At 37.4% G+C, this 26,350-nt stretch overlaps 1 protein-coding gene across 2 annotated transcripts in view; it reads right to left on the bottom strand.

The window, feature by feature from the left end:
- PTPRO (protein tyrosine phosphatase receptor type O) overlaps nucleotides 1–26,350 on the bottom strand; it is a 259,115-nt gene that overhangs the window by 81,675 nt on the left and 151,090 nt on the right. For both annotated transcript variants that reach the window (XM_019038426.4, XM_019038427.4), the window contains exons 3-7: nucleotides 17,070–17,228; nucleotides 14,877–15,029; nucleotides 12,382–12,825; nucleotides 10,375–10,536; nucleotides 5,672–5,868 (exon numbers count right to left, since the gene is read on the bottom strand). In XM_019038426.4, coding sequence (XP_018893971.3) covers nucleotides 5,672–5,868; nucleotides 10,375–10,536; nucleotides 12,382–12,825; nucleotides 14,877–15,029; nucleotides 17,070–17,228 — 1,115 coding nt within the window. The remainder of the gene's footprint in view (nucleotides 1–5,671; nucleotides 5,869–10,374; nucleotides 10,537–12,381; nucleotides 12,826–14,876; nucleotides 15,030–17,069; nucleotides 17,229–26,350) is intronic.

Raw genomic sequence — 26,350 nt, 5'->3', positions numbered from 1 at the left:
TCTTTTTTCTTTTTTTTTTTTTTTTGAGACAGAGTCTTACTCTGTCGCCCAGGCTGGAGTGAAGTGGCGTGGTCTGGGCTCACTGCAACCTCCACCTCCCGGGTTCAAGCATTTCTCCTGCCTCAGGCTCCTGAGTAGCTGGGATTACAGTTGTGCACCACCACGCCCAGCTAATTTTTGTATTTTTAGTAGAGATGAGGTTTCGCCATGTTGGCCAGGCTGGTCTCTGGACTCCTGACCTCAGGTGATCCACCTGCCTGGGCCTTCTAAAGTGCTAGGATTATAGGCATGAGCCACCACACTTGGCCCTGCTCTTTTTAAAAAAAATTTGGATACATAACAAATACCATATAGGGAAAAATAGTGAGAACGTATAGATGAATAAAATGCATTTATTAAATTTGAATGTTGGCACGCACAAGAATTGATAATTCAACTAAAAGGTTAAGGTGCTGCTTTGACCTTCAGTGTCTCTAATATTTAAGACAGTATTTCTTGGTGGCAAGAACACACGTTCTTTTTTCAGACTACCTGGAATCAAATCCTGACTCTACTCATTATTAGCATGGGGGTTTATTTATGCTTTATAATTTATTTAAAATTCTTACCTTGGTTACTTCATTGCTAAAATATAGGTAATAAAATTATATACCTCATAGAGTTTGAGAATGTTTAAACCAGAGTATCAATAAATATTAACCTTTATTCATCTTATTAACTTTTTGGCCTCTCGGATACATAAAATTGTGGAATTACTCCAAGGAGGAACATGAATCAATGGAGAACAATGTTGTTTACAGCTTATCTATGCTGTAAGGTGTTTTTTAGAGTCCCATTAAGATTTTAAGAATTCATACAGAACTGGTGATATGATATGGATTTTAAACCTTTTCACACTGGAAACTGATTATACACAGTAGAAATTATGTAATCTGAATTGGTACAACTTGCTCTACATGTAAGTAAAAGAAGCCATATACCAAAATTTATTTTCCACTGACTTGAACAAAATAAGATTATCTTGAATTAATAAATTGGGATTTTCATTCTTTCTTTCATATTTATACTCTTTCATATCAGGGTTTCTTGCACAAGTTTTAGATTTTTAATTCTGCTGGAAGCCGTATAGGCAGATTTAGTCAACTATATCTCTTCATCTGATAGAGAGTTTCCCTTCCTTCCTTCCTTTCTTCCCTCCCTCCCTCCCTCCTTCCTTCCTTCCCCCTCCCTCTCTCCCTCCCTCCTTCTTTCTCTTTTTTTCTTTCTTTCTTTCTTTTTTCTTTCTTTCTTTCTTTCTTTTTCTTTCTCTTTCTCCTTCCTCCCTTCCTCTCTCTCTCTCTTTCTTTCTTTCTTTCTTTCTCTCTCTTTCTCCTTCCTTCCTCTCTCTCTCTTTCTTTCTTTCTTCTCTTTTCTTTCTTTTTGAGACATAGTCTTGCTCTGTCACTGTGTTGCCCAACCTGGAGTGCAGTGGCACGATCTTGGCTCACTGCAACCTCTGCCTCCTGGGTTCAAGTGCTTCTTGTGCTTCAGCTACCCAAGTAGCTGGAATTACAGGTGTGCACCATCGTGCTCAGCTTATTTTTGTGTTTCTAGTAGAGACAGGGTTTCATTATGTTGGTCAGGCTGGTCTCAAACTCCTGGCCTCAAGTGCCTCTCCTGCCTTGGCCTCCCAAAGTGCTGGGATTACAGGCGTGAACCGCCGTGCCCGGCCTGATAGAGAATTTTCTAAAGAGATAAACTATGATAAGAAGATGCATATTATCCACAACTAAGCAATATTATTTTATTTATTTGAAATACACTTTATATGATAAAACATATATGCTTATTGTAAAAATTGCTCACCCAATAAAAGAACAAATGAAGTAAATTGGAAGTCTTGTTTGTTCTCCTCCTCCCACAAATCCTGACATTTTGATATGCCTTCTTCTAGACCTTCTTCTAACATATATACATAAATAATATGCTATTAAACCATATAATGTGTTATATTATCAACATTGCTCCAGGCCGGGCACAGTGGCTCACGCCTGTAATCCAAGCACTTTGGGAGGCCGAGGTGGGCAGATCACCTGAGGTTGGGAGTTTGAGACCAGCCTGGCCAACATGATGAAAACCCGTCTCTACTAAAAATACAAAAATTAGTGAGGCGTGGTGGCTCAGTTCTGTAGTCCCAGCTCCTTGGGAAGCTGAGGCAACAGAATGGCTTGAAACTGGGAGGTGGAGGTTGCAGTGAGCCGAGATTACGCCACTGCACTCCAGCCTGGGTGACAGAGCAAGACTCCATCTCAATAAACCCCCCAAAAACCAAAAAAAAAAAAATTGCTCCATTTAAACTTAACACATTGTAGACATCTGACTATAAGTGTAAATGCTGACCTAGCTCATTAATCACCCATGTTGCCTATTTAGAATGTTTAGAATAATAAAGGGCATAAGGAGTATAGATTGTTTCATGGTGATGTTAAGGTTCCTTTCTTTTGATAATATTTTAGGAGTTGATTCTAACTATTCAAATGACTACCTGGAATCATAGCTGTTTAAATATGCCATTATACCGGCCACAGTGGCTCACGCCTGTAATCCCACCACTTTGGAAGGCCGAGGTGGGCAGATCATGAGGTCAAGAGATCGAGATCATCCTGGTCAGCATGGTGAAACCCCGTCTCAACTAAAAATACAAAAATTAGCTGGGTGTGGTGGTGTGCACCTGTAGTCCCAGCTAATTGGGAGGCTGGGACAGGAGAATCGCTTGAACCCAGGAGGCGGAAGTTGCAGTGAGCCGAGATCATGACTTTGCACTCCATGCTCCAGCCTGGCAGCAGAGTTAGACTCCATCTCATAAACAAACAAACAAACAAAAATATGCCATTATAATAAATTTATCCTAGGGATATTATACTTTTTAAAATAAGAAGTAGCTATGGGCATATACATCATATTACTTAAAAAATGACAAAGGGGTAATTGGATTACAGATTACCTGACTTGGTAATAAATTAAAAACACTAATTTCCATCCTCCCCAATTTCTGAATATTTACTGAGCTGCTAACCTATATTTACACTTCTACGTTTCTCCATGCCTTTTTATTTCTCCTGGACCTCCTTGAGTGTGTGTTGGGGGAGGAAAAGTGGAATGCCTCTGCATTCTGCATGTTAAGTACTGTGTTTTATTTTTTACAAAATACTTCCACACTCTGCTCCCCCTTAATTTCCACTCATTTAGCATCCCAATATTTTTCCTGACTGTCTTAATCTTCATTCCTGAGAATTTAGTTGAGTCCAGTGTCCCTCCAACTGGATACCAGTTCTATTCCTCTTCAGCTAAAGGAATAAGGAGAAAAATGTACTAGACAGCATAGCTAATCGAAGTAAGTATATGATAGGCAATTTTTTTTTTTTTTTTTTTTTTTTTTTTTTTTTTTTTTTGTGGAGACAGAGTTTCACTATGTTACCCAGGCTGGTCTCAAACTTCTGAGCTCAAGTGATCTGCCCACCTTAGCTTCCCAAAGTGCTGGGATTACAGGCATGAGCCACTGCACCTGTATATGATGGACTCTTAAATAATAGGGTTGAACTAGATGATAGTGTAGGTTCCTTTGAGCCTGAGATGGTCTTATTTCCACTTTATGTAATCTTCTTTCCATTGGTGCTTTTCTACACATTTATTTAGTGGCATAATGGACTATAGTGATATGATATTATACAAATCTCAAAAATGTCTTGTGGTAACTGAGATGATGCCTAGCATGGTGGTCTCTTTCCTGCACTCACCTTTAAATATTGGTCTTCTTGCTTATAATCCTGAATAGGACATTTCATGTTCTGTTTTCCTATTTGCATTTTGAGAAGATATTGTAAAAGTACATTTGGACTAGTCTTTTCTGGCTCATTGATAATTTACAATATCTATCTCTACCTTTAGCCTTTGTATTCTTATGTGAAAGATATATAATGTGTACATTAAGTAGGGCAAGGGGAGAAATGTACCTTGAAGCAGTTGAGTTCTAGGTCAAGGTCTGTAGGGGAAAACACGTTTTTCTGTCAATGTAATGAGTCAGTCATCTTGGGTATGCTCAGGAAAGGAAGCTAATAAGTTACACAATGAACTGTGATTACTAGTTAATCGGTTTAGCATATTTATTCCTTAATTTAATTCAACTCGAGGGGCGCCTCATTCTCAAGCATTCTACGGCTTTCTAGTGCTCCAAAGAACACGAATCCTGAATTCATCTTATCAATTTACAATTTATCATTGTTTGAATTTCATTAAATGCTTAATTTTCCTGGGAGGAATGGAAACATCCCAAATTGCTCTCATACAGCAAACATCTTTTCTGTGCATTACATTTCCAACGTACTCCACACGAATTGATAATTATTTTTTTCCTTTTGCCTTTAGGGAAGAAAATGTGTTTGTAAGACACCAAGAACCACCACATTTGACCTTGTAAAAACATAAGGCCAGAATTTAGAAATATAGGACTGGGCCCCAGGTTCTCAGGGCATTTGAGAGCAAGGTCCACTCTGGGCTCCAGTTGCACGGTTTCACTAGGGTTTGGTCTGGCATATGCATTCCTTCTGCTAGCCACTCACAGGACTATTGAGTTGCACACCATCTCTGCCTGCCCCTCACTCTCCTCTGTGCATAGCTGTCTCCTATATATTCTTCAAAGCTCTTTTCAGTTGTGACTGGTGAGGGGGTAGTTTTTTACTTTATATTCTTTTTTTTTTTCTTTTTTTTTTGAGACGGAGTCTCACTCTGTTGCCCAGGCTGGAGTACAGTGGTGCGATCTCGGCTCACTGCAACCCCCACCTCCCGGGTTCAAGTGATTCTCCTACCTCAGCTTCCTGAGTAGCTGGGATTACAGGCACGTGCCACCACGCCTGGCTAATTTTTGTATTTTTAGTAGAGATGAGTTTTCACCATGTTGGCCAGGCTGGTCTCGAACTCCTGACCTCAGGTGATCCACCCGCCTCGGCCTTCCAAAGTGCTGGGATTAAAGGTGTGAGCCCCCACACCCAGCCTACTTTATATTCTTTACATTTTTAAGTTTTTTTTTTCAGCAAGAATGCGTTACTTTTACAGTAAAAATGAAAATTAAAAGAATGGAAAAAAGTAAAACAAACAAACAAACAAAAAACCCTCCAACCCTCTGCTTGGTTGTCTCCTGCTCTGTGATGATTTTTCCAACCAGTTTCCAAATCCTCTTTCCCCTTCATCCATGTTACTCACGCTCAGCTCCTTCTTCCGTGAACTCCTCTGGACTCTCATCATTCATTTTAAGCTGAGGCCTTATTCCATATAGTGCAGTCATTATATGTTCACTTATCTATTGTTCTCATTAGATTAAAAGCTCTGCAAGAGCAGGATGTTTAAAAATTTCTAACATCTATCAGTACCTGGCACATCATAGATGCCCAGCAAATTCCCTTGAATAATGAATGAAAAAGAACATGACCCTCCTCTGAAGAGAAAGGGAGATGACAGTGCCATCAAAAAGCCATTGCCACTCATTTCTGGCCCCTCTGGCTCTTGGGAACAGTCATAGAACACACCCATCACAGCAGACCTCAGCCTGGCTTCCTGCAATTGCCTCCTTGGCATTGCCCTGTAAGGTTGTGCTTAGGAGGGACCGGCGAGCCCATCCTCATTTCCTCTCCTTTACCTGAGTGCAGTACTGCTTTTCAAGCCTCTGGCTCTCCTTTTGTTTCTGGCAGGTCAGCGACACCACAGACACAATGGTGCTGTTGTAGTTCTCTTGGGAAGATGTCCAGGACATCAAGGCAGTGGTTGAGCTTAAAACGTGGACACTCACGTGCTGCGGCTTCTCGGTCAGTTCTTCAATCCACTCTCCTGAAGGACCTGCATATTTCAAATTGGAACACAGGGGAGGCTGCACGTTACACTGATTGAGATAAAAGATTCTGGTTTAAAAAATCATGTTTTCTTTTTGCCCTTACAATGAGATTCAAAGAAAGATTGGCGGTTGGACTGGCAACTCTTCAGGTCCTCTGCCCAGCTGCAACCCTCTACTCCTTGACCTCACCTTGATCTCAACAGCAGCCTCGGCAATAACAGCAGAAACAAAAGCACCACTTCAATCATCGTGTGCATGTGAGAGTATTCTGGTAAATTCTTCACCATAGAAAACTTCTCTTTTAACAAAGAGTGAGCGTGGCAGTGTGGCATTTCATCAGGGTTTATTATTCCTTTGCTACTAGGATCTTTGATCTCCAGGAATAATTACTTTGAGATTCAAATCCGCCTCGACTACTAACCTGTGCAAACATTTGAATTTGGCAACAGTGAGAACGAAAAGGCAGGCTGTGATTATATTAGAGAAGAAACACACAACAGGCTGGCTCAATTAAAGAAGCTGGCTAAAACCTGGGTGATAATTTGAGGAACAGAACAGGATCCTTACCATAAAATGTCTCCATAGAAGTGCCCATCCTTAGCTTTGTTCTCTTATGTTCCTAAAGTGGTTCTTAACACAGTGCCTGACACCTAGTAAGGACTCAAGACATGGTAAGGTGATTATTATCTACAGAAATTCCCTGCTGAAATGCAAATGTGAAACTTCCATTTATTTGCTTAGGATGCATTCTCAGCTCCTTAGTTTGATGCTGTATTCCTAAGCTGAGACCCATGAGAGGAAAAGGAGCAAGTGGCTCTACTGGGGAGGACAGACTAAGGTTTGGTGTAAATGGTGTAAGGGAAATGATAATACAAAATGATATTAATTATAGTAAAGAGATATGGAACCCATTATATATTTATACGTTTGTTCCTGGCAGGTCAGTGACACCACAGACACAAGGATGCTACCGTAGTTCTCTTGGGAAGATGTATAGGACATCACAGTAGTGGTTGAGCTTAAAACACGGACGCTCACATATAAACTGCTTTTCAGCATGTAAACTGTTTTTTAGCATATAACCTTCTTTAAGTTTTTATGTGTTACGTATTTCATTCCTTTATTTTATTTATTTATTTATTTATTTATTTATTTATTTATTTATTTATTTATTTTGAGATGGAGTCTCACTCTGTCACCCAGGCTGGAGTGCAGCCTTATCTAGGCTCACTGCAACCTCCACCTCCTGAGGTCAAGCAATTCTCCTGCCTCAGCCTCCCGAGTAGCTGGGATTACAGGTGCCCACCACTATGCCTGGCTAATATTTGTACTTTTAGTAGAGAAAAGGTTTCACCATGTCGGCCAGGCTAGTCTTGAACTCCTGACCTCAGGTGATCTGCCCACCTTGGCCTCCCTAAGTGCTGGGGTTATAGGTGTGAGCCACTGTGCCTGGCCCCTTTAACTTTTATAACAAGCCAATGAAATAAGTACTTTTATTAAATCTCACTTTTCAGATGTGAAAACTGAGGTAGAGATAGAGTAAGTCGAGCTAGGATTCACACACAGGAAGTCTGATTCCAAAATCCATGCTCTCAACCCTGCACGAGACTTCCTGGAGCACTATGAAATAGTAAAAATTTGGAGATACGATAATTGCGCTAAGACTCAGTTTGGTCATTATTAGTGGTGCAACTTTGGACAAATGAGTTAACCTCTCTGAATCTCAGTCATTGCATCTGTGAAATGGATAAATCATGGAATTTTAGAATTGAAGAGAACTTTAGAGACCCACTGCTTTATTTTGCTGATATGGTTTGGCTCTGTGTCCCCACTCAAATATCATCTCGAATTGTAATCCCCACTTGTCGAGGGAGGGACCTGATGGGAGGTAACTGGATCATGGAGGTGGTTTCCCCTATGCTGTTCTCAAGATAATGAGGGAGTTCTCATGAGATCTGATGGTTTAAAAGTGGCAGTTTCCCCTGCTCTATCTCTCTGTCCTGCCACCCTCTGAATAAGGTGCTTGCTTCCCCTTCGTCTTCTGCCATGATTGTAAGTTTCCTGAGACCTCCCTGGCCATGCAGAACTGTGAGTCAATTAAACCTCTTTCCTTTGTAAATTACTCAGTCTCAAGTAGTTCTTTATAGTAGTGTAAATATGGACTAACACATTTGCTGATGAGGAAACTGAGGCCCAGAGATATAAACAAGCTGCCTGAAGTCATAGAGCTAGTAAGTGCTTGTGACCTAACCCAGACCTCCTGTCTCTTGAGTCATTGCTTTTGAAAATCTGATTAATTTACCTCATAAGGTTGTTGTTGGGATCAAATGAGATAATATATGTTAGAGAACTACATAAACGTGAAGTGTTACTACTGTTCTGAAGAGTACTAGTGTAGTGGGGGCACAGAGGGCGAAGGTTGGAGTAAGCAAAACAAATTCAATTATTTAATAGTTTTACCTTATGACTGACTTGATAATCAACCCAAGGACATGGGTCATTGCAGGCTAAATGAAAATGGGTTTTGTTGTCAAATATTCCTGAGTTATAATCTTAATTTTGACACTTGGGGAAGTCACTGAAATTTCTGCGATTCAGTATGTATTTTAATGTGAAAAATGGGGGTAATAAAAGTGTTTTCTTCATAAGGCTATTGGCAGTCTAGTGCAAATTCCTACCTGAATTGTCATCTCTGGGAAGGCATTCAAAGCTACATAAATGTAAATTATAATGCAACGACATAAACATATAATAAATTGTAATGTAACAGCTCAACACCAGAATATGTGAAACAGTTTGGTCAGGAAAAACAGGCTGCAAATATACTTTTGCTGGTGTGTGACTACATTATGCTGAGCAGACGTAAGCCACCCTAATTTTTGCTCATTTACCCAGTTAGGTGTAAGTATTTATGTCTGCAGTATCCATTTTTTAAACCAAAGAAGTATACATGGTACATCTGAATAGCTCATTACCACAGAACAGAATCTCCTTAAAAAGTCATTCTTTTAGCAACAGAGAAAAAACAAAACTTCTAGGAGCCTATATTTTTCTAGATAAATATTAAGATGCATCTCTTTAAAGTAATTGCATTTTTGAGCAATTCCGACATATTCTCAATGGCACTAGTCACTTTAGATACTCTAAGAATAGAGCAGAGTGCATGAAAGATATAAGTGGTTCCATAAATATTTCTTGAATGTACAAAAGAATGAATAAATATGCAAACAATATAACTCCAGCCTGGGATTTTACAACTTGACATGAGAAGCAAGATGTACATAAAATAAATCTAGAAAAATACCACACACTAATAAGTTATGTGTTTTGTGCTGTCTACTATGAGACAGAATAGGAATTCAGAGAAGAGAAAAGTCAGAAAGACCAGAATTGTGGAGTTTTCGTGGAGGCTGTTCACATGTGCGGTGGATCTGTACTGGTGCAGAAAGAAACTATTTGGTAAGTGAGGCATTTTTAGTCTTATGGGAAGAATGAAATACTCGACTTTGTCCTCTTTCTTAAGTAATCACATGTCCAAGGTCTCTCACACTTGAAAGACACACAAGGCAGTTGGGAATACCCTTTCTATGCATCTGATAAATCTTTAAGGCTTTTCTTTTGCCAGAGGTGACATTTTTGGTTTTTCTTTTAAGTAAAAATATTATATGGGATATTTTCAACATTTTTAAGCTGCTACATAAGCTGAGCTCCTCTTCTGCTCTCATCCGTCCTTCAACGAAAGGTGGTATTTGCCTTTCCAGATGGCAATAGGATATGTGGTGGTTGTCCTTTTCTGAAAGCAATTTTTATTCTTTGCCTTCTGGTTTTTCTTTCTACTGATCGGAGGCACATATAAGTCCTGATAGGGTAGGTTACTGATTTTTGACCTCTATACTTCCAGTAAACATAGTCAGTTTAGCTAAACACGTTATAGAGGCAGGCACTGTTTGTGCAACCTTCAGAGGCTAGCTTTTGCTGTGCTGTTACCCTTATGGAATGGTAGAGGCCACCCTAGGACTTGACACTGGGACTTTCAGGTTGCTCTAGCTATGACTTTTTCCACCAGTTTTATGGAGACCATCGGGGTGTACCCACACTTGAATCTTTGTCTTTCTTTTGAGCCTCCCAAGCTCAATACTCTAATGAGATTTTTCACAGTCCTATAATATCATTTCATTATGGGCTCAAACAAATGTCGTATTTCCCAAACTGTATGTCCACATCCTTGGAGGCTTTGTTATGGCTAATGTGAAAGGTCAGTTTAATAAATGTTCAATTATCACAATAGTCAAAAAAATCCTCAAGTTAAACCCCTGGATAGGATTGCTACTATTAAACAAGCATCCATTTCCTCTGCTATCCAAAGCTTGTGGATCTCAGCCTCTCCTGATCCTGAAGACTTCTCATCATCCCTAAGGTTTGTGAATAATTGACATCTGAGCATCATTAATCCCACCAGTTCCATTGTTCTAGCTCCCCAGTAAGTGTAAAATGATCTCTTTGTTACTTACTGATATAAAAGCTGAGTGATTTTGCTGACTGACTTTTTCGAGTTTCACAAGATCCTGAGGAACTAAAGGTTGTCACAGATAACTTGTATTTCCCAGGTTCCTTCAGTTCTGCAACAAATTCATGTGCTTCTTCATCCACCATCAAATATTCAGTAAAGTTCTCTAAATCATATATAAAAAAGAGAAGATACATGAATAGACACCTGGAAAGGCCCTGGGTATAGACAAGTCGATTAATGAAAAAAAAATTAGGTATTTTAAATGTTCCCTCCTTTTGTCAAGTTCAATTACACCTCTAAACTAAAGGTACCATTAAAGAATAATAAATAGGAGTTCAGTATTTTTACAATCTTCCAAATAACAAAACTCAAATACGGAATTCAAATCAATAAAACTAGGGATGGGCCTACACTGTGTATCTTTATGTACTCCTACCCAACAAAATTATGTGTACAAAATAGAAGTAGATAATCAGGAAAAGTTAACAATTGTTGGCTTTCTCATCACGAGGTAAGGGCTAAAAAATAACCAGGATCAAATATCTTGTAAGTTCTTCGTGGTAGTATTAACCATCCAGAAGTGCTTTAACATTTATTTAAAATACATCTAATTTTTAAGGTATATTTTCTGATGTACCCCTGAACTTAAAGTAAAATTAAAAAAATAATAATCATGGTAATATTTTTCCTTTATCCATTTGCTTTCAGATCTTCTTAAAGAAAGAATTATTTCACATTGCTTCACAGTCCATCCATCCTCTGCTGCTTATTACTTCATTTGAAGTCATTATCATCAGTTGGTGACTACAACAGCCTTCAAAAGAAGACATTGAGTCAGATAAATGCATAATAGAACCTTCATGAGAAGAGGCAGTAAAAAATTTTTGTAATGACAAGATCCTATTTGCCGTAGGAACATATTTAGGAACAGAAAAATAAATGATAGATTAAGGAAACTTTAAAAAAAATAGGAAATTCCAGGAAAATGACTTTTGACTCAAATAATTAAGAATTTTCATTTTATGTAATATTTGGGTATGGTTGAATGCTGTATCATCTTGTATAGAAGAATCCACAGATTTTGTATCTCATGCTATTAAGTAAAATAGGAGTAAACCATATGTCAGTATATGAGACTACATGGGCCTTAAACTCTCACCCTAAAAATCAGGCTATCACTGTAACTTCAAATTTTTACAAATTATAACCTCTGCCACTCAAACTACTAGATCAGAAAATGGAAAATGAAGTATATTACTGTAAAAACTAAACAAACAACAAATAACCATAAAAATCTACCAAACAACAATTGAGATAGGTATCATGACCCAAACTTGTTGAAAGTCATGGCTCTACTTTCCTAAGTTAGTGGCTAAAATATAAAGAATGAACCTCAGATGCTGAGTTAGTCAATGCAAGATATAATATAGTAGCTATATGGAAATGTCAGCAGCTGTGTATTTTCCATTTTACTATCAGCTTCTCTTTGGAAAACTGTGGTGCTTTTTCTAGAGGGGCGCACCCTAAAGGGAACAAGAGCGGCTGGTTAGCAGGACACATGCCTCATATTCTTGAGGAAGTAGTAATGTTTTCATAAGTATTACTTTGCTGCTATGTTTAAAAATTTGCATATGAGAAAACAGAAAATTTCTCTAGGATATGTTGTAATATTCTGGGATAGTTAGATCTTTAATTCAAAATATTTCCAAATATGATGTTTTCCTCATTGTTCTGAGACATGAGAAATAGCGGGCAGTCAAATGTATACAGTTGGCAGTACTTACAACTTGTGAATCACCCAAACCTTCTGATTCTTATCCAGTCTATTCATTTGGGTTTTCTGCTCTCAGTCTGCATTGGATACTCAATTAAATTCTCCCCTTTCATTACCATTATTCTTTGACTAATAACTGTCTATGATCAGTCTTTCTAAACTCAAATTTAAAAACATTTCAATTCCCCTTCCTTTGTATCAGTTCTTATTTCCTCTGATTTCCTACTGCTTTACCTTCTCGTTCAATATGGATATGGAACCCATCAAAAGCAGTGGGTGGTTTGGGTGGTAACCAGGTCAATATCATTTGCACAGGGAAAAAGGAGAAAGAGCCTGATGTTGACTTCTCTGTCTCACTGAGTGTACTGTTATTTTCGTATTCCATGGGAAGTACGCTGACAAATTCATCTTCACTTTCAGGAGCTGCAGATGCACTGTCCCACCAATATGGCTGAGACGTAGTTTCATAGTCACTGCTATTAAAATCAGGCCAACCGGAAGAAATGTTGCCCGAGGGAATTTCAGGGATTTCTTCTGTAAAATGGAAGAGTTTTTCTTTTCCTATTGTATCTTGTGATCTCATGAAGGATTCTTCTGGGAAATTGCCACTCTGTTCTTCCCAGTTGTTTTTGTTCAAGTTTACGATACGAACGGAAATATTTTGAGGTGGATAAGGGGCTGTAAGAGAGAGAATTTTCATTTTCAAGTAATTTTTAATTCAATTAGAGTGAATACTTAATCTCTTAATGAGTCAGGTACACAAGCAGGTTTTTAAAAGTGGAATTTAATTTTACTTCTGATACACAGACAAATTTACATCAAGATAAGCTGTGTTTTTTTCCGTATACATACTTCTAACATTTTGTGGATGATGTATACCTATTAACATACCACTAGTCACACTTCAAATATATTAACTTGCAATATTATGCTTGTTGAAGTGGTAATTCAACCACTTCTAAAAGCAGAGTATGTAAATATTTTTCAGTTTATCATAATTCCACTTACAAAAAAATGTATCTCTGTTCCTGGATTTTTATTACAAAAAAAAACCAAAACAAATATAGTGTACTTATAGCTATGAAGATGAAAATACTGCATGTGACATAGTTGCATCTACAAGAGTTGCATACATGTGTTGCCTTTAGAGATGTTAACACACATGTTAGAAATATAGCTTCACTCCTCACCTCTCTAAAATGAAACATATAAACTCAAAATGAGTTTATAAATTATGGAAGCACACTTTACTTACAGGGAGAAAATTATGAAGACGCACTGCGTAGTCTCTGCCTGTAACAGTTTCTACTTGTTCTTCAAATAGCAGTTCCATTATCACCTCTTCCATGAACTTTTTTGTTAATTTTTATTTTGAGACAGAATCTCTCTCTGTTGCCCAGGCTAGAGTGCAATGATGTGGTCTCGGCTCACTGCAACCTCCGCCTCCTGGGTTCAAGCAGTTCTCCTGCCTCAGTCTCCCGAGTAGCTGGGATTACAGGCACCAGCCACCATGCCCGGCTAATATTTGTATTTTTAGTAGAGATGGGGTTTCACCACGTTGGCTAGGCTGGTCTCAAACTCCTGATCTCAGGTGATCCACCCGCCTCGGCCTCCCAAAGTGCTGGGATTACAGGCATGAGCCACCGCGCTAGGCCCCATGAGCTTCTAATAAAAACTTATCTCTCCTTCCTTTGTGTTGTTAAATAACTTTGTACCTCTGTTATAATATTTATCTCATTCTGCCTTGTGTTAGTGCCATTCGTGTATTATGGGTACCATTTTTTGAGGACAAGTATCCTGTCTCATCAGTCTTTGTCTTCATGTCTCAGTACTGAGAACAACTTCCAGGTAGAAGGTGCTCAATTGATGTTTTTCTACTTACATTGAATAATGAAAAACTTAAATAGAATCTTAACTGTTGACATTAGGTGAATTAGTGATTTAGCTGAAATAGTTTCCTGGTCTTAGACTAATGAATAAGAATCATGACATCTTAGAATTTCAAATTGTCAAGACCTTAGAAGTAATCTATCATAATCCCTTCCTGATGCTCATCAGAATGGCCTCTCCAGCATTCCTATTGAGTACTCAGGCATACTAGGCACATACGATTTTGCTTATATTGGTGATGGGTACTTAGTAGATATATGCTTATTTTATCCATTCATTCTTCCATCCATCCATCCATCCATCCATCCATCCATCCATCCATCCATCCACCCATCCATCCATCCATCCATCCACCCATCCATCTATCCATCCATCCGTGCAACTATCCATCCATCCTACAATAGTGCTTCATATTAGTGGTGCTACTAAAATCAAGCACTGCAAGTTTTAGATACATTTGAATTTCAATATTTTCCTTTAATAATCTGATAATCTGTACTAGAATGTCTTCCCTCTGTTTTCTGCCATAGGGCCACTTGTCAGCAATAACTGATGTCTACTAGATCTGGGTAAGTTAGTTAATTATAACCTTTGGTAATAGTATAGTAGCTTTTTATTCAAAGATTAGAAATCTATGATTACATTGACATATTTTAGATTTTTCTTATTGAATATTTTGCCCAGTTCTTTTTATATTGATAGAAAATCTGTTTTAGGTTATTAAACATATATATTTTCTTTCTTTGCTCTGGATCAGAATATTTCTTAGGATAAAAAAATATACAGCAAAATATAACTGAATTATTTTTTCACTGTATTTGATTCTTCAGGAGACTTACCAGTTCTGTGCTGTTTGGGTTCATGACTGACACCACTGTACTCAACAAGGGTACTTTTATTAAAAGTTGCCTCAGATACCAGCTGAAAGGTGATATTACTATAACACATTCCTGGCAGCCAGTGATTAAATACTGTTTTTCCCTTAAAGAAATCTGTGAAGAGAAAATCAATTACATGAAAAATATGGTCTTCTAAATGTCACACACTTCTGGAAAGTTTGAAACAATTATGGCTAAACATTCACAAAATAATATTTCCTTCAACTACTGTTATGGCCAGTAATAAAGAGTTAGTAGAAGGCTAGAGATGAAACGTTGAATGTTTAGACTCAATCCTGAAGGGCTTTTTCTGACAAAATTCCTAAGGAGATCAAACACAATTGGAGTTAACCTTTTTATGATAGGAACTTTTGGGGTATGTATTAATTGAAGGAGATAATATAAAGAAATTGTAGAGGTTAAGTTTACAGTGGCCATTTACTTTAAGATAAAAATCCAAGGTATCTTGCCACCTTATGACCTAAAAAAAGAGCAATTTTCCAAGAAAAGTTTTCATTTAGAAAAACTAGCCTAATTTAAAACTGGTTTATTTGCCAGTTTGCAGACAGAACCTGCCCCAAAAAAGAAATAATAAAAGTTTGGATTCCACTTAGAAAACTTTAAAGAGAATAACAATAAACTAAAAATCCAATCCAACTCAAAAGAAATGAGAGAACAAAACTAAAAGTACCAGTTATTGAATTGAAATCTAAAAATAGTTTGAAAAAGTAATTGACTTAAGAATGGGATTATACTAATTATTTTAAAATTTATGATTGTTAACAAAAGTTTCAGTAATTGCTTTTTAATCATTCATAAATATATTTGCATGTGATCTATAAACAAATAACTTTCCATTTATTAATTTGCAGATTATCTGTTTTCACTGTAAATAAAGAACATAATACTTTGTGGAATTTGTGTTTCTTTGATTTTTTCAAAGTTTAAAAAAACCAAATTCACTGCATATATTTCATTCATTCATTCATTCATTCATTTTGAGATGGGGCCTTGCTCTGTTGCCCAGGCTGGAGTGCAGTCATGTGATTTCGGCTTACTGCAACCTCTGCCTCCTGGGTTCAAGGGATTCTCCTGCCTCAGCCTCCTGAGTATCTGGGACTACAGGCGCCCGCCACCACGCCCAGCTAGATTTTTTGTATGTTTTAGTAGAGACGGTGTTTCACCATGTTGGCCAGGCTGGTCTCAAACTCCTGAACGCAAGTGATCTGCCCACCTCGGCCTCCCAAAGTGCTGGGATTACAGGCGTGAGCCACCACTCCCAGCCCCACTGCATATATTTTAAATAGTGTCTCAGAAAAACTAAATCCATTGAAGAAATGAGTGTGTAAAAGCAGCAAGTGAAAATGACATTTTCCTGGATGTCATGCTCTGTGTGCTTCAATACTTTCTCTTTCCACCAATACATGTTTCCAGTTACAGTCAGCCAACTCTGATACCATTACCTACCTCCCACCCCCACCTGATGTGTCCTGAGCGTATTCAAGTTCCTTCACTAGGATTCACTCCCAAATGAAACTGAATGCCCTCTCTTCCCTCTCCCTCTAGCCCCTTCCACCCAGAGAAGCTGATTTTGTTCCTTTGAGTAATTTGAAATATTACCTCTCCTGGGCTCTTTTCTCTCGCTTCTCCTCAAGGTTCCCATCAAGCCAGTGAAAAAGCGAAACTAATTTTTGTATGTTAATGTATGCATGTAGCTGGTCACACAGCATTGCATTTGAGGATGTTGGATCATCTCCAAGTGAAAATTTGCAAAAGGCACCACTCTGACTTCCCAGTCCCAGAAATGCCCATCTATCATACCCAGAAAGAAACGGTTACCTGTGCTTCTAAACTTAAGTCTGAATTTATTTCCTGCACCAGGCATGCTGCCTTAGGGAAGAGTAACATGTAAGTGACAATAATGAGAGTATTTCTCATGCTGAACACATGACACACGACTCTCAAGTAATGAACCAGATGTTCTAGGCTTCCTCATAACACGATTTTCATAAATCAATAATTATTTTTAATGGCTCATTTATAGGTCAAATAGTGAATTATAAAACCTCTTTGCAGTAAGAGAGAACATCATTTGGGAAAAGCTTTGTAAAAAGTGAGGGTCATCATTGATTCAGCTTTCCTTTTGCTGCTTACCTTTATATAGCATTGTCCGGAAGTCTTTACCTTCCCAGTAGCTAATGTTCACTCTTGTGAAAACGTTATATTTTTCTGGATAATGTATTTCAAACAGGACTCCTGTTTCAGGAGAAGGTTTATAGTCATATATGGAAACACTGGTTACAGGTAGAGGTTCTACAGAAGTGAAGTAAATGGAGAAAGGGAAAAGAAAGAGGAGAGAGAAAGGCCGATATCAATACTCGAATTAAGCAAGGATTACACCTACCAGAAATTCACGCATATTTTCACTGTCTGTGGGCACTAAACTCCTCAGTACCCATGAATTGAATGTTCTTAGCAGTAATTAATAAAGTACATTTTATATGGTGCTTTCTGCTTTTTGAAGAACTTTTACATTTATTTTTCCTTTTGCAACAGTCCTGAGATCTAGGAAGAGCAAATATCAATATCTCCATCCCACCTATAAATATAATGATGACTCACAGACTAAATTACTTGTCCAAGGTAATTTAACAAGTACATGACAGTCTGTATCTCCAGATTCCTAGTTTATTTTTCTTTTTCTCACGCAAAGGAAATTTGATATCAGTAACAGACCAGTAACAGAAAATAAATTTTGGTTCAGACCAATGATAGTTATATGATCATTTATTTCTTCCTGTGAACAAAGCACTTATTTTTCCATATGAAGTATAAAATTTTAAACTGTCCAATGTTGTAAAACATATGTTTTGTGGTGTTTATCAAACCACTCTTTCTGTAGAAATTTAAAGAAAACATTTCTATTTTGCTTGAGTAGTTCATTCACTGGAAAACTTTAAAAATACTCATTTTCTAAAATCCATGATCGATATATGTCTGCCTCTCCTCCCCCTCCCACTCTCCTGCAAAATTCTTGTAAATAATGCATTTTGCACCTTTCTAAAGAAGCTATTAAACAGATTTTACCTGTATGAATTTTATTAAGAAGATATGTTAAATAATTTGGTTTGGGGTCACCTGTAATTCCAGCATTGTGGAAGGTCAAGGCGGGTGGATCACCTGAGGTCGGGAGTTTGAGACCAGCCTGACCAACATGGAGAAACCCTGTCTCTACTAAAAATAGAAAATTAGCCAGGTGTGGTGACATGCACCTGTAATCCCAGCTACTCGGGAGGCTGAGGCAGGAGAATCACTTGAACCTGGGGGGCAGAGGTTGCGATGAGCAGAGATCCCGCCATTGCACTCCAGCCTGGGCAGCAAGAGTGAAATCTCAAAAAAAAAAAAAAAAAAAGAAAAGAAAAGAAAAATGAACATAAGTAAAATTTAAAAGCTGTTGGAACCCCAAAAGATGTGACTGTGATCTGAGTCACATATAGTTATAACTTTTGTTCTCAAATTACAGATTAACTCACTTTATTTTTCTTGTTCTGTACAGTGACTAGAGGGAATTAAATGATGTCAGGGACAAAAATCTCCTGCCTTCTTAATTAATGACCCTTGTTGTAGATTAACTTCCCCCCTTTGTTGTCCTGCTTTGCTTAGGCCGGATGACAGAAAACCTATAAATAACTATTACACTCTGTGTAAAAATGTTAAATGTACCCTTCCCCAAAAGAGACACTGCTTATAATCAATGAAATTTCTGTAACCAGGTGTCATCCTTATATGAATAATTTTTTTGTAATCCTGATAAAATCTTCTCTGTTTCTGCCTATAGAAATGAGATCCCAATTTCACTACTTCAGAGCACTGACTGAATTCTTTTGGAGTTGGTGTTTCCAGGTGGTCCAGCCTCACACTTTGTGCTTGATAAAACTCTCTTTAAATGAGATTCTGACCCTTTTGACGATTTTAGGTTGACAGAAAAAACAATTTTTGATTCACAGTTTTAGAATTGAGAGAATTCTTGGACATCATCTATAGGCTGACCTAAAGAAATGTCCTTAGTTGAAACTTTACATTTAAAAAATTTCAATTTCAATAACATGAGAACTCCAAATTTGACTTAGTTCATTCAATAAATAACTATTGAGGATCTAGTATGTCTCAATCTGTAGCTGAATGTATTTTATTTTGTTGCTCAGGGTCTTAATCTATCTTTGCTTTTGACTTTAAGCAACCCAGAAATAATTGAAGCTACATGTTCATGCTTTGATTTTTCCTGGAGTTTTCTGAAAAACAGCATCTACAAAAAAGTTAGGAAGACCTTCAGACTCCAGTACATTTTATGATCATGTCACTGTAGACTATGTGCTATAGTCTGGTTAAAAGGTTTGAATTTTATCTTTGTCTCATCCCTGGTCTTCCTACATGAAGGTAACATTTCTGAATGAACTCACTAACTCACTTACGTACCATGTCAACCGATCAACCAACCAATCAACCAACCCTTGAAGACTCTGTTTTGAGTTCAAAACTCCCAAAGAAGTTTTGAACTGCTTCAAGTTCTTTTTTTCAACCCAGCCTAATTTACTAACCCATGGAGTCTACCAGATCCAGCTATTGACTCTGGGCCTAAGAGAACTAAAATGAAAGGAGACAGAAAAAGTAGCCACAGAGCAGTAACTCCTCCACTGCTGCAGTCCTGTTTCACATCCTCATCAGGGTTTCTTCTACTGAAAAGAGAAGTTAGAAGGGCACTCAGTCTTTCATGCCCTGAGGCACGAAGTCTGCACATCAAAGCCATGGTCAAACTTTGAAATTCAAGACAGACAGGAGGATTAGAGAACAGTTATTTTATTTTCCAATTTTTTTCTGCAACAAGCTACTTAAACTTTAAACTAAGAGAATGTCTTAAAATGCTTGCTTATATGTTTATTTTATGTTTCCCTCAGCTTCAATGTAAATGACCCAGGTCAGCAGTAAATACTGTTGATGTCTAAGCATCACTGAGGAGTATTCAATTCAAGAACTACTCTTTTTAGAAGAACTCAAATGTATAGTCTAAAAATATTTTACTATCTCTCCAGTGACTTCTCTCATTGTCTTTCTTTTTAGAAATTAAGTGGTGTGGTATGAACTAGAGCTATAGTTACTAACAGGTATTTCAGTGATGACAAGGTTAAATCCTAATCTAAGCCGATAGTCCTTGCCCTGTCAGTCACTCCATTGTACTTCCCTTTTTTTCTTAGGACCAGCCTGGACTGGACAGAGAAATGGAGTTGTTGGACAAGGTGAATCATTTAATATCTTTGTTCATTACTTTCTTGTCCACAGATGTTTTAATTTTTCAAATAAATAAAGTATTAGAAAATATATTTGAAATTCCACCCTGTAACTTACCCAAACCCCATTCTTTTCCCACCATGACCAGAAGTAAATTATTACTCTGAATCTGGTATTTATCTTCTCATGCATGTTTTTTAAACTTATATATTTGTAAGCATCCAACATTGTTTCATGTTTTAAATTATTATGTAAATTATCATAACTATCCTGCAGCTTGTTTTTATTGCCTAACATTGTTTTAAGATTTATCACTCTTGATACAAGAACGTCTAAAAATTTTATTTTAGTGTCCGTTTTGCAACTATATACACAATATACCTGTTATTCTTTTAGTAGAGTAATTGCTTTTAATCATTCACTCTTACAAATAATGCTGCAATAAATGTTTGCGGCATGTCGCCTTAGGTTGCAAATCCTGAATAGAAGGGTCTACACATCATCTGTGTCAGATAGTCTAGCCTCAGAAAGTTTTCTAATTAGATTAGAAATAGATTAGGGCAATTTACATATCTATTAGCAGTGTATGATAGTTCCTCTTTCTCCATACTATTTTCCAACTTTCGCTGATATCAGTCTTTTTAATTTTTGCCACTCTGAGGTGTGTGAAATGTTGTCTCTTTGTTTTAATTTCCTGCTCATGGAGATTAATGATTTTTTGTTATGTTTTTTGGTCAATCAGGTTTCCTTTTCTTAGAATTGTTAAATTCTTTTGCCTGTTTTGGGGTTCTTTTTCCATCTTCTCCTGCTAATTTGTAACACAATCTTTGTCATATACCATATTCCCATTATAATTTTTTTAAATTGTGTCCTGGACTTTCCTCTAGATTCACCTTTTTTCTTGCTGAAATCTATCTATTAACAGTTCTTTAACTCAGAGCTATAGGTGTTAAGTTCTCTAGGGTTTGTATATTAGAAGATTTCTTTATTTTATCTTTATTCTTAATGTGGTTTATTCTTGATGGGTGGACCTTGGTGATAAAACAGGCTGCAGTAAAGAAGCTGGCCAAACCCCACCAAAACCAAGATGGCGATGAGACTGACCTCTGGTTGTCCTCACTGGCTCACTATACACTAATTATAATACATTAGCATGCTAAGAGACACCCACCAGTGCCATGACAGTTTACAAATGCCATGGCAATGTCAGGAAGTTACTCTATATGGTCTAAAAGGGGCATAAACCCTCAGTTCCGGGAATTGTCCACCCTTTTTGGAAAACTCATGAATAATCCACCCCCTTGTTAAGGATGTAATCAATAAATAAACATAAAAATGGGCAACCAGCAGTCCTTGGGCTGCTCTGCTTATGGAGTAGCCATTCTTTCATTCCTTTACTTTCTTAATGAACTTGCTTTTGCTTTGCAGTGTGCACTTGCCCTGAATTCTTTCTTGCGTGAGATCCAAGCACCCTCTTGGGGGTCTGGATTGTGACCCCTTTCTGGTTACAATAGCAGTTATCATATTATTTGTAATATGTCTCTTCCACTGTAGTATAACATCTTTGATTATGAGTATTTTTATCTATCTTTATTTCTTTGGTACCTAGGACATGGCACAGAGAATGTACCTGATAACTAAAATAAAAATTCATGAATTATTTTTATTTAGAATAGGACTGTATAGAATATTATATTTGTAGAGTGTCTCTATGTGTATTCTTTAATGTGTACAGCCACTTTCTGTAGAACTTCACTGACACATGACACAGCTGTGTGTATGTGACATTTCCTCAATTTCCAAGCAACTAATTCCAGGTATCCTTTTACCTGCTGAGAAACTACCCTTTCCCTCTGAAGGGCATGCAATATACTGAAGGTTCTCAATCAATTAAATATTAATGACATGTCACAGCCTAAGGGTTGTGAAATTCTTTTGAACCGGCCAAATGACTCTGCTGTGCCAAATTTATTCTTTGCCATGTTTTTCAGCTTTCTCTAAGAGTGACAGACTCAGAACAACTATAGTGAAATATCAAAGGACTGCCCTGGGGCCAATTGCTTTGTCATTGCTTATTTCATCAAGACAAGCACCTAACACACAATAAATGACTGCTACAAAGGTACTGTTTTATTCTCAGGAGAAATATGTCAACTCTGTGAGCAGATACTACAAATGTTTTCCAAACTTGTTTAAAAAGCTTTCAGTTAGAAAAATAAAGATGGCAAAAACACATCATTAACTGACAGATAATGTTAGAGCTCACAAGTTATCTTAGTCATCATGTACTTTAATTCCCTCTTTTATGAAGGTGGAAGCTGAAACCCAAATGTCACCAAATGCCAGCTCATGCCTAATGTCACAGAAATATTTGTGCACTAATTCCCACTTCTTATATTCCCAACCTATTATTGCTACTCATATTTGGGATAATGTAATTGAACCTTTAAAAATGAGGTACAAGATAATATTTAATAGACCATCATGAATTAATTTTACTCTTTGGAAATCAATACATGTTTTCTCTTCCCCTTAAGATGTAGAAAGCCCCAGGACAACATCACTTCTTCTCCACCTCAACAAGGAAAAGCCACGTAATTCACGAAATCATAGCTATTCTTGAGGTTACAGGAGAGGTGAGGTAGCAAGTGAATCAAGTGATGTGAATTCGAAGGAGTGACCAGCCCCTCTGGAGAGAGGCGACACACTATTTCACCTTTGGCAAAGCACAGCAGGAAGAGGATACAACATCGAAGCAGATAAGAAGAAAGCAGCTCCGAGTTTAATGGATTCATAAAGGCTGAGTATGGTCTAAATGGATGCAAAGAATTGCTCTGTCCAATATGGTAGCTATTAGCTACATAGAGCTATTTAAATCAAATTTTAAATGAACTAAAACTAATTAAAATTAAAAATTAGTGGCTACTATGTTGGACAATATGGACATAGAACATTTCCATCATCCGAAAGTTCTAGGTCACCACTGGTCTAGACTAACTGGGAGACGCAGACACAAACAGAGTCTACTGTCTCTCTCTAGCTTTCCCCTTGGGCCTCTACCCCATGCTCATGAGGACTACCAGAGGCAGGATAGGGGACTGGAGAGAGCCTCCCTCTGGGGGGCTGGGGATGGGGGTATATGGGTGACAGGTGTGCAGATGATAATTGAAACCACTAAGAGGACAGCAAGAAAACTTACTTCCCTGGACCTTTCCTGAATACAAAGGAGAAGCCTTAATGTATTGTGGAGGGGCAGAAAAATCTTTCCTTTCTAGTTCTCAGGAAAATATCCCTTCTTCTGAAGGATGAATAGAAACAAAAGACGCCTGTTCCTGGGAGAGGAGCAGAAACTCTTTTGGGACCAGAGTCCTGCACTAATACAAAGTAGAGTATCAGTGGTTCTGCTACCACTGGAGAAGAGGCAGGAATCTCTCTGACCCACGGATTTAATGTAGAATTTCAGTGTCGGTGTAATTTGAGGGGTAAAAATGTCAAGAATGTCCCATCTAACATCACAGGGTCTGCCTAAGCCTGAGGCTGGACCATGAGAAAGAAGAACATCCTCTGTCCCCACCAAAAAGTTAGCAATGAGTGAAAAGCAACAGCAGTCTATTGCTGGGGGAGCTCTTCTGTGATGCCGGTGTTCAGGGCTTGCTGCATACTGAGGGTGAAACTGAAACACTGAGAAATACCCACTACCACTCCTGGCAGCCTACCATGGGAAGAACTGGAAGTCTGTGATGAATGAAAGGTGTCTAATACCTTAAACCCAGCTCAACTATTGACTAGATCAACTCACTCCCCGTTCTACCTGACAGCCTAGCAATATGTTAAATTCAAATTCAACCATAGAAATAACTGTATTATATTATAATAATAAATATTAAGAATTACATGTATATTGTCTAAACCTGCACTATTTAAATTGGTAGCAACTAGCTACATATGGCTATTGAGCGATTAAAATTAGGCTAGTGCAACTTTATTTCTACTTAAATTTATGTATGAAAGTAAAAAAAAGTGTAAATATGTATATTGATTATATGTTGAAATAATATTTTGAATATAATGGATTAAGTAAACCATGATATTAAAATTAATTTCACCTTTTTAAAAAGCATTTTAATGTGTCTACCAGAAAATCTACTATTACATATAAGGTTAACATTCTCTTTTTATTGGATAGTGCTGTCCTAAATACTCCAGTTAAAAGACAAAGATTTTTAGATTGGAAAAAAAAAGCAAGACTCAACTCTATGCTGTCTGCAGGAAACCCTTTTACACGTAAAGACAGAAGTAGGCTGAAAGCAAAAGGATGGATTAAGTATGCCACACAAACACTTAAAAAAGAAAACTATGGCTATTTTAATATCAGGCAAAAGGGAAATTAACACAAGGCATATTGCTTGGAATATAGAGGGACATTACATATAGTCAAAAGGGTCAGTTTATCAAGAAGACATAGCAATCTTAAAAGCTTTTGCACCTAATAACAACAGAGCTTCAAAATATGTAAAGCATAAACCAAAATAAGTGAAAGGAGAAATAGACAAATTTACAGTTACAAGTGGAGACTTTCAGATTCCTCTATCAGTCATTATTAGAACAAATAGACAGAAAATCAGTAAGGACATAGAAGACTTGAACAATCAACGTGACCTGGTCGGTACTTATTGAAACTTCACCCTGGAAGTGCTCACAGAATACACAGCAAGAAAGACCATATTTGGACCCATAAAACAAATCTCAACAATTTTCAAGTAAAAGAAATCATATAAAATATGTTCTCTGATCACAACAGCACTTCCTCAAGGAATCAGTGAAAAAAGATGTCTGCAAAATTTCCAAATTTTTGGATATTCAACACACTTGTAAGCCCTACAGTTCAAAGAAAAACATCACAAAGGAAAATAGAATATATTTTGAATGGAACTCATTGCAAATGCTAAGTGATATTCTAGAAATCTTTTAGCATTACTTACCTATCAAATTTCTTCATGAACAGTTAGCTAAAGGGCTGAATCATTCAGCTGCAACTGATGAGGAATGGCTGAGTGCGTGCTCATAAATGTTGGATCAGCAACCGTCATTACAGTCCTAAATCTATTTTTCTTTGTGCCTTAATTTTTCCCCCCGGGTCGCTCCTATTACTTGCTCAACTAAATTGTACTAATATTTATGGATCATCTATTAAGCAAGCATAAGGCTTGGGCTAGGTGTTTATGAAATTATGAAGATAAGTAAGACAGAGCTTTTGATATTAAGGAGTTTGTATTGTAGGCGTTATGTGCCTATATCTGCTGCCTAAATCTGACTTGCAATTCATCTTTTTCTAGAGCTTGTTTAAGACAGTATTTTACCAGGTAAGTTCTCCCTTTAATTCAACTAGTAGATCTGTTCATTATGTCTATAAACTTTGAAGGTCTTGGGTCTATGCCATTCCTAATTTTTAGGACTCACTACTGATCCTGGGATTCTGCCAATGGAGACTTTAATTAATTTTTGAGAGATGTGTTAAAAATATGTCCTCTAGCTTGGTTCTGAGTTTTTCCTTCTTGTAGTTTCTGCTTCCTTTTATCCCAACAGATAATATCACTGTCTTTCCCCATATTTATCCCCAGAACAATCACACATAGATGGCATTTAACAAATTGCAGCTGTTGCAAAACTTAACACTAAAGAACACAAGCAAAAGGGACTTTGCTGAGCCATTATATTGTGTTAGTGATAAACTCTACTGTCTTACAGATATCAGTTTTTCTTCCACAGGTCAACATAGACAGTAGAGTCACATCTTAATTTGAGATTAGATATTAAAGTCAGTGGGTAAAGTGAAAAAAAATCACATGGAGTTAAAACTATTCCTAAAAATTTCCCAATGTCAGCCTTAACTCTTTATGACATGGACTAATGAAGGTTAAAATGCCAGTAATTTTTTTTCTTGGCATTTTTTCTTAAGAAGTAGAAGGCAAAGCTATTTTGAAGATGAGGTGGGGAATAACAACTGATAAATAAATATATCTTTTTCTCTCTCTCAGCCAAAGACCTACACCTGAATTTGAGCAGGTTAAATAGGAGTATCAGTTCATTGTCCCCAAACTGAATTGCTTAATATGAGAATACATGCTCTGGAAAAAAATAAACAAGTT

This window comes from Gorilla gorilla, chromosome 10 (assembly GCF_029281585.2).
Source record: "Gorilla gorilla gorilla isolate KB3781 chromosome 10, NHGRI_mGorGor1-v2.1_pri, whole genome shotgun sequence".
In the NCBI taxonomy this organism is placed as follows: Eukaryota; Metazoa; Chordata; class Mammalia; order Primates; family Hominidae; genus Gorilla; species Gorilla gorilla.
The sequence above is the reverse complement of the archived record's forward strand: the minus strand, read 5'-3'. Positions and strand labels throughout refer to the sequence as shown.